This window comes from Orussus abietinus, unplaced genomic scaffold, assembly GCF_000612105.2.
Source record: "Orussus abietinus isolate OABI.00-Male unplaced genomic scaffold, Oabi_2.0 scaffold21, whole genome shotgun sequence".
Taxonomy (NCBI): domain Eukaryota; kingdom Metazoa; phylum Arthropoda; class Insecta; order Hymenoptera; family Orussidae; genus Orussus; species Orussus abietinus.
In genome coordinates, this window is record NW_019396018.1 from 514647 (window position 1) to 523692 (window position 9046).

The 9046-nt window shown below is 41.4% G+C and overlaps 1 protein-coding gene across 3 annotated transcripts; it reads left to right on the forward strand.

Annotated features, from left to right (window-relative positions):
* Window positions 1–68: 68 nt before the first annotated feature.
* On the forward strand, window positions 69–7662 carry LOC105697523 (glycoprotein 3-alpha-L-fucosyltransferase A). Of its 3 annotated transcripts, XM_023434762.1 has the most exons (10): window positions 69–110; window positions 1185–1276; window positions 2739–2987; window positions 3606–3692; window positions 4450–4641; window positions 4833–5057; window positions 5170–5358; window positions 5441–5676; window positions 6329–6771; window positions 7018–7662. In XM_023434762.1, the coding sequence occupies exons 3-9, from the start codon at window positions 2823–2825 to the stop codon at window positions 6675–6677; spliced, it is 1443 nt and encodes a 480-aa protein (XP_023290530.1). In that variant the 5' UTR covers window positions 69–110; window positions 1185–1276; window positions 2739–2822; the 3' UTR covers window positions 6678–6771; window positions 7018–7662. The 3 variants fall into 3 exon arrangements, with proteins under 3 accessions (XP_023290530.1, XP_012276310.1, XP_012276311.2); XM_012420887.1 differs by lacking the exon at window positions 3606–3692; XM_012420888.2 differs by lacking the exon at window positions 69–110 and having other exon boundaries at window positions 1173–1276.
* The last annotated feature ends 1384 nt before the right edge of the window (window positions 7663–9046 follow it).

A 9046-nucleotide genomic window follows, 5' to 3' on the forward strand; every position in this document is an offset into this window, starting at 1 on the left:
AATCACGTTTTTTATCGCTACAGTAAAAATGCATTCTTTCGCAATTGCGTTCAATTCTTAGCAGTCGTTGTCCGTTACTAGTGTCGCCCAAGTGTGGTGGACTGAACAAGGTCAAAATTATTAAATATTTATGAAACTTAATATCTGTTCAGTTTAAGCAATTGAAGAAAATCAGTGCCACTTCCTGCCCCATTTTCAACTTAATCCCCGAGATAAGTCAATTTGTTTACAGGCATTCCTTGCCAGGCCAAATGATCGATTTTGAAAACTAATGTAACTCGGCTTACCAATAGGAGATATAGAAATAGCATTCATATTTAATTCTTTATGGTATACTTGGCTTCCGGCAGCAGAAAATTTATGAATACATTTTTTCTTGAAATTACGATACTAGCTTTTATTTAAAAAATGTTTGTATTCTCTTTATGTATAATATACTAAATTTATTGAAGCGAAGCTTCTCATGGCACGGTGGTACGTGTAAGTTCACTTGTTACAAATAGCACCTGTTTCGGAAAGCGAATCCCTTTTTTTTATAGCTAATTACTATTTCCATTTACCTTTGTATTTCAGTACTAACACATTTTATAAACGTTTTCAGTATTGCATTTCAGTATTAACACAATAAGCATACATATTTTCGTTGTTAGTGCATTATTCTTAAAGTTAACCATTGACGCTTAAAGGGAAATAAAGATAATACGAAATATCTCCAAAATAACCGAACGCTTAAAAGCATCTCGTTAAAAAATAATTACAAATAATTAAGAATAATTATTAATATATCTAGTCATTCTATTTAACTTAGGAGTTTCAAGTTTAACGCGCGTGACGGCCACGCGTCGACTTTTATATTTATTGCTTATCATTTTATTATGTAGATCTATATATACATAGATGCTTGTTAACTTCTTCTTAGTGACAACAAAAGTAGGGTTGTTAGTAGTGGTAACTGCAGGATGCTCTTATCGTCAACGTGCGATGCGTGCGTATCGAACGGCTGTAACTGGTCGTGGGCGTATTGCATCCATCATAGGTCGCGGTGATAAAGTAATGACAAGCGACATGCTTCTAATGACCGCTGATACTCCAGGTAGTTTTGTGAGGCCAGCTGCGCCGTTGGAAAGGCGCTCGGTAACGTCGGGTGTGTTAATTTTTTCGCCAAACACTTTTCGTTTGCGCAGGAGCTGTCGTTTTCAACCTGGACTCCTCTGCCGAGCAAGAGTCGACGGAAACGCGGATTCCGTTCGGCCAGGAACGAGGCAGCGAATTGAAGGTGAGTTGAGGACGATTTTAAATCGATTCCCAGAGAAGGACAAGATCAATCGAAATATTAATCAAGCGCGAAGAGATTATTTGACTCTCAAGAAAGAAGGACAGAGGCCGCGTTATTCGGCATTAGCAGATATGGTCTGAGATAGGGCGAAACAAAAATTAGGGCATTTCATTTATCAGCTGTACCGAGAACTGCTAAGGCTTTTGAGAAGTGATCTCAACCGAAGCGAGACGAAGGGATGCCACGAAAAGGCATAAAAGTCTCATTTAACTGGACATGGTTGGCACTTAGACGTCAGATCATCGACGTTGGTGATTACTTTGCCCGCGAAGTATTGAGGAGAGTGAGCACAAAATACAAGAACTTTTTGTTTTCCAAAATTACTTGTTGTCCGACAAGATGTTCAGTCGATGGTGCGCTCACATTGGCTTCCAGTAATTTTATAATTTATTAAACGCAGATATGGACCATCGGCAGGCACCCTGTCCGGAACACGTGACAACCGAGAAAACGAGTATTTTCATTCTTTCATGACTGAATTTTTTTTCCTAACTTCCTGACAATTTTCACCTAGGACTATATGCAGCACGAGTTACATAAAAGTTCGTTTTGCATGAGGCCAGGACGCGATTTTAAAAAACAAGTTACGGAACAATAATATATACGTTACGTAACGTTTGTAACATGTAATGTAACATACATATAACATATAAGCAAGATTTGTATTACTATTTCCTCCGCAGCTATATAACCCTGTTATAAAACGAATAATGTAACGTGCACATAACATATCGGTAATATGTTATATGTTATGTTAATATTATATAACTGCAATGCTTACAAGTTTGTAAGAATGTCACCGAAGAGTAATAATTCGACGTTATATAATATTAATGTATCTTTTGAATAACATTCGTTATATATCATGGTATTCCAGTGTCATGTAATTGTAACATACAGTGTTTGATGGGTTCTTCCTTATACCTCATTAAGAATAGATAGTTTTAACGCCATCAATAGGTGCTCGCTCTCTTAAATACATTTTTTCGCCGCGAATTAAAGCAAGCTGCCTCGATAGGACGTATCACCGTTATAAGAAAACGGAACTGTAAACCACATTACGGGATAGAAGTCGTTCGACCCACCCTTTCGCGACATTGTACGGTCCTGTACCTCCGGTAACGACCTTGTTCAACGAGTGCGTCAGTCCCTTGACACGGTCAGTGCCAGCTCGGTTCCACCAGGAATCCCCTAACCAGCGGTCGCGTCCATATCGAATCGAATCCCACAGGTGATACGAGGAGAAATCCGTGTGAAAACGTAATCTTATCGGCCTTGGCGCGTCACCTGATTACCGGCTCAGCTGAAAAAGTCGAAAGTGAAATAAGCCGCATGGGGGCCGCTCTTGCGAAGTGTCTCCTCGTCGGGCTCTTCGAGTACTGTACGGTCTTCTTCTTTTCAGTCCATCCGAATGACGGGACGGGAGGCGGCGATTGGCTGGACCGGATAGACGAGATCGACCCGAAGAGTCGGACAAAACCACGGTATGGGTCTGCCGCGTTTGTCGCCGAAGAGATGCTTCCTCTACGTCTTCTGCTTGACCGGGATGCTGCTGGTCATCGCCAATGTCCGGCAGAAGGAAATCTGGCACACCATGCGTCCGGACGTGGGACCCGTGCAATCCGTTCGCGCAATGCCGGACGGCTCCAAGGTAATTAAGGATCGCCAATTAAGGGTTTTCATCGAGTCGATGGAAGTTTGCGTTTGTTTCGGCCTATCGTTATTAAGATCTGTGGACTGTAAATGGATGCCACTGAGTTCGTTGGGCCAAGTCCAAATCGAAGATCCGTCCCGGTATCTCACTTTTAGCGATAAATGACGTCTTTTATCTATAAATCAGCTGAAAGTCACTATATTGTATTTAAGGGCTATCATCTCGAAGTCCACGTGTAAAAGAGGAACTTGGTTACGATAATGATATATCATATCTTGATTAGTTTTGAGATTAATCGCAACTAATGCCTAGAATTTTACTCCCATTAGTGTAATGTGACAATATAGTTGGGAATCTTCTCATAGCGTGGAGTGATTATTTCTCAGTAATTATTTATAAAGATATTCGAGTTACGATTTCGGTTACTCTTTGATACATTGATGAAGAAGAGCATTAACTGTCCATAGTCCGAGCGAACAAATTATCGTACCATGTAATTGCTTAGAGTGAGTGGAAAGCCTTGAGGCGAATCGCGAGGAAACCGTTCCATATCGTTAGATGGGTAGCAGGATGTGCGATTATAAAAGCCATGGAATTTCGCACTGAATTTCGCAGATGAAACTCGTTCGGTCCCCAAAACCGAAGAAGCCAACGACAATATTGCGAGCGCGGGAGAGAGCTCAGGGAAAGCGTCCGCCCGAGGTATAGTCGATCGTTCAATCGATAGGGAAATATAGTCGCATAGTTGTGCTTATCGTTAGTGTCGATATACACTTAAAGTCGATCGGGACCTTATCAGGCATTCCGTCTTCGCAGGAACGGACAAATTAAAAATACTTATATCGTAAGAACATTTTTTTATCTCTAACCCTGTAATAAATTGTTGATATCAAAACTAATCCCGCTGATGAAGCGAACTTCCCGGAGACGAAATGCCGACGACTTCTGAGCTTCCTACACTCGCTTAATAGACTAGATTAAAGTCTCGTAGAGGAGTGTAATTTAACAGCTGATTAGTTAGGCTGCATATACTAGAAATTGACACTGGCACGCACACATTGACCAGTTGCACTTCTGGGCGTCGTGCAACGTGAACGACTTCTCAATTACGACTTAATCGAGTTCAACGACACGATCACGAGTCTCCGGGTTAAGAGTAGTTTCTTGCAAGTTATCCTCGCGAATTGGAGGTTCTAATTCCAGTGAAACTTCACAGGAATGCGAGGTGATTGAAAATCAGGTCTCGCTGGAAAATGTTAATAGGCGTTGAAGTGAAGCCGGTCTTTTTGGAGAATAAGAGGCTGCCTATGGAGTTTCACTTGAATGAGAATTGTCCCCTTTGCGAGATCTCTTTATAGGTGGACTTGATTCGTCGAGATTTATTTTCTTGGGAGGTTCTTATCACGGGTTGGGGAAGAGGATTGTTTAAAATTTGTATTCATTTTTACCCTTCTTTAAGGCTTTGAATATGACGGGAAGCATTGGTCTTATGGAAAGTCCAGTGGATCCATTCGACCCAGCTACGAGACCTTGGTACATGAGGGATGGTACCAGAAGACCTTATCCAGCAGCAAAATGTCGCCACACAGGTAGAAGACTTGCCAGGTTATGGCCCGAAGAAGATTCCTACGATGATCGAGTGACCAATCAGGTGAGTTCCTAAGAAATTTAATTTCATAACATGCAAAGTACAAATTTTATCCTGTTAGTGAACGTTGGATACTTACTTGATCAAGTTTCATATACGGTTGGACTTTTCTCTAAATTTGTCTACTTCTTGACTTAATTATTTAGTAAAATTGTTGGGTAACCAACAATTTTAAAATATTTCACCTGTTGCAGTTGATGTTCATTCCACCGGATTATAATAGGACTTTGGCTCAGCAGAGGGTAAAGAAAATTATGGTCCCACATGGTATGCCCGAAGCCAGGCCTGGTTCTGACATTTTTATTCAGCAGTCTTGCCCCGTCAGCAGTTGTACCATTATTCGTGACAACCCTGACGATGCGGATTTGATTTTATTTAAGGACTATGTCTCTAACGTCGGTCGCAGGCCACCGAATCAGGTTTGTGATTTACCTCCGACTGATGAAAATTAATTATGCTTAATTTTTAAAGAGGCAAATCGATGATAGACGTTCTGAAACGGAGGACACGTGATATAACAAATGTTGGCAGGTGTGGATGCTGTATTTTTTAGAATGTCCCTATCACACTCAGACTGTCAAGAGTGCAGTAGTCAACTGGACAGCAACTTACCGAAGGGACAGTGACATCGTTGCCCCATACGAAAGGTGGCAGTATTACGATCATAGAGTCATGCAAATACCGCAAGCCATGAATTACGCTGCCAACAAGACGAAAAAGGTAATTCAGAAATATTAATTGTTGATAGTATCGTTATTATGTACCGGAAGAACATCGTGTAATGCTTCATTGCTCTACCTAGGTTGCTTGGTTCGTCTCAAATTGTCATCCGCGCAACCAGCGAATGCATTATGCCAAGGAGTTGTCAAAATATATCCAAGTGGACATCTACGGTGCTTGCGGATCTCTACGGTGTCCACGATCCCAATCGCAGGCTTGTTTTGACATGCTGGATGCCGATTACAAATTTTATCTCGCTTTCGAGAACTCGAATTGTAAGGACTACATCACGGAGAAATTTTTCGTCAACGGTTTGGGGTACGTTTTTTTTAATCCGGGATTTCGGTCAACTTCGTTAAGTTATTTACTAGTGCTAAAAAAATTCGAATAACCTAGTCAACATAGAAATTAACCACCTTCCTTTTCATTTAATCATTTTTTTGCTTTTTTTTTAAAAGCAACTTAACTTACTATCCATATGATCGAAGTGGGGAAAGAGTTCCCATACAATATTTAATGTCGAGGTGATATGATAGACCTCTGAGGGGTCTCGTTTATGAATCTTTTCATCGAATTAGTCGTACCGAATGGTCTGAATATTTACCAGGTGAATATAGAGGTCTGAAAGTAATTCCTGACGCCCCTGAAATATCATTCATTTTAAATTGTTTATCAACCTTGTTATATAAAATGAAATTTCACGACGGCCAGGACCTTCATTAGGGTCTTTACGCGGTAAAGTTTCAAACAATTCGATACATCCAGTTCGAAGAAAAGTATCATAAATGATTGTCCCTACGGATGCCATTTTCATATCATCTTAAAATGCTTGAAGGGTATGGGATTTTTTTCCCAGCCCTGTAAAGTCGTACTTCAATTTAAATTCAATTAAATCCAGAAAGGATTAAATGCCGACTTTATTATAAGCTGTTACAAGCTATCACTAATTTATTATTAATTTTCATCGCAGACACAACGTCCTGCCCATAGTAATGGGAGCTCATCCCACGGATTACGCGCGAAGTGCTCCTCATCGTTCGTACATCCACGTGGACGAGTTCGAGTCGCCCAAGGAACTCGCCGAATATCTTCATCGCCTCGACAACGACGATGCCCTCTACAATTCGTACTTCAAGTGGAAAGGCACGGGCGAATTCATCAACACCTTCTTCTGGTGCAGAGTTTGCGCGATGCTGCATGACCCTCGGCCGCCAAAGTTTTATAAAGACGTGAACGAGTGGTGGCGAGGCGACGGCGTCTGCACGCTATCTTCTTGGAGAGAAAACGACGGAAGGGCGACCAACTCGAGGACGGTTTGAACCTCGCGGCATCCTGGCTTTCGGGAAAGAGAACCAAAAATCGAGAAAACCGGGAGCGAGATTCACGGTGGAGGAGGAAAGGAGATCTGTCGAGGTAAAGCGTACAAAAAAGAAACTACAAACGATGGCTCCGAAAATTTACACGGAGACCATTAATCAATCTTTCCCGTTCCTATTCTGGAAGTGAAACTTCTAATGACACAATAATTAAGAATAATAAATAATGTAGAATAATTCTCTTCAACTTAGAGGTTCCATTTCCAATGCACGCCGCCGCCATGCACCGATTTTCATTTTGGTTTAATTCTCCGGCAATGAGAAAATTAATCTTTGATTTTAGGTAATATTGGCGGATCTCTTCTTTCCCCTTTTTACGTTCTACGGACGTAGCTCCGTCTTGGATGTCCACGAAAGTTCAGCTGAAATCCTCTGATGGGTTTTTTCAACGTGAAGAGGATACGAGGAAGTTAGCTCGCGCGAGTCATCGAAATTTCACCGACGACTCGCCGAGTGGAAGAAGCACGTAGGTCGAAAATGAAGACGATTGCGTCGCTTACTCTAGGTTTAGGTGTAATCGTACTTAGAAATCGTGCGTACTCGTCCAGCGCCGGAGAAATTTCTCTCGAGGAAATGAGTTCGGGCGACGAGGTGGCGATTATGTCAAACGCTGTGGTATTCGTCGAGGCACTCTTGGGCGACTTAGGAAAAGTCGAAATATCGTCGGTTCGTTTGTCCCCGAGACGTTCGTTCCACTGAGAGAAGAGTCGACGTCTCCCTTCTCTGGAACCAACAAATGCTGATATGCCTAGATCGTATTAATTTTCTTCCGACAGTCCAGATTTACTGAACGAACTCGTACTAAATCTGACTTTTCTCTCAGTGCAGATCCGCTGAAATTCGGGATGGAGATTTGAGGTGACATGAAAGAGCCATTCTATATATCAAAATAAGAAAAAATGTATAAAACTTTTCTCCAAACTGAATGCACCGAATCATTCGAAGCTTCAGCACGTGATTATGAAGATCCTAAGGAATAACGCGATGCTCGTGAAATTTCATTTTTCGAACAAAAATTTTTTTATTTATCCTAAACTAGAACTAAGATCTCATTTCTTTGGTGAAAAATGAAATTTCATGAGCATCGGGTTCATTCTTTGGACCTCCACAATCACGTGTTAAAGTTTCACCCGGTTTGGAGAAAAGTTTTATAAATATTTTGACGTTTCATATATAATTGAAAATCTATAAATAATGTCCCTTTCATAACACCTTAATTTTTTTCTATCTGAGTAAAGTCAAAGAGCGATTGCTACGGCTTCAGGGAATTTTGACCAAAGTTAACTTTCGGTGTTAGAAATGTCGATGGTTAAGCGCGAACAGCCGCATGGGAAACGTACCCGACAATATTTTCTTCGCTCGAGTGACCCGATAGTGATGCGTTCGTAATAACTTTCACTATACTCGTTGTTTGTATACATCTAGGGGTTACATGCGACGAGAGATGTAACCCAGGTTAAACTCACGTAACCAGAACGTGTATGAATTAATCGTAGCCGATGAAATTGCATTCCGGTCTCGGAGGCGTAGCTATAGGGAAGGATTTGTGAAAGTTTCGGGGAAATTGATCGGTTATCGAGACTCTTAATTTGGCAGTCTTCCTCGTTCGATGTATATAGAATAATCGGTATCGTCCTCGGGATCTTGTCGACGCCTTTTTTTATCGTACTCTGTGTATAGGGCTCAAGGAATGGGTGATTTGTTATTAGTTTTTTGTATGGTCGTCAATTGGCGGACACGATCGCCGTTTCGATGGTTTCGCCGATCCGAGGGGTTTGTTGCTTCCGAAATGGAAATTAAACGTTAACTAATCCTGAACCGTCCAATCAGGGAACACCTTAAACTGCTTTTGCTTCCCTTAAATCCTTATACTGGGAAAACTAAAACCGGAGCAAAACCAATCAAACCCAAACCGGTTGCGATAGATTTGGTTTCTCCATCTAAAGACGGAAGGTTTATCGACTCGATCGATCGGGCCGAATTGTATTTTCTAGACTAATCGAATAATTTAATGTCGGAGCAGCGAACCTCTCCCGTGGATCACTCCGATCGAAGGAAGATCGACATCCGTAAAATAAGTTCATAGTCGTGTGTCAGACTTGCACAAGTTTCCTTCTCGGTGCTCGGCACTTTACCGTTGTGCTTACCTATTACATAGTTCCTAGCACACATTATTTCGCAGGAAGCTGCAATGTTATGTAATTAGCTTCGTGATTTATTAATAATTTGATCGGCTTAGCCCCGGCTTCTCTTCGTCCTTGACGGCGATTTTCCCTTCGTCGAAGGGGACGAGCGTTTTAATGGGAAATAAG

Excerpts from the sequence above, each read along its gene's own strand:
- LOC105697523 (XM_023434762.1), top strand. The coding sequence starts at position 2,823 with ATGGGTCTGCCGCGTTTGTCGCCGAAGAGATGCTTCCTCTACGTCTTC. Across the intron at positions 5,058-5,169 it reads GTCGCAGGCCACCGAATCAG|GTGTGGATGCTGTATTTTTT; the intron begins GTTTGTGATTTA and ends AAATGTTGGCAG. Across the intron at positions 5,359-5,440 it reads CTGCCAACAAGACGAAAAAG|GTTGCTTGGTTCGTCTCAAA; the intron begins GTAATTCAGAAA and ends TGCTCTACCTAG.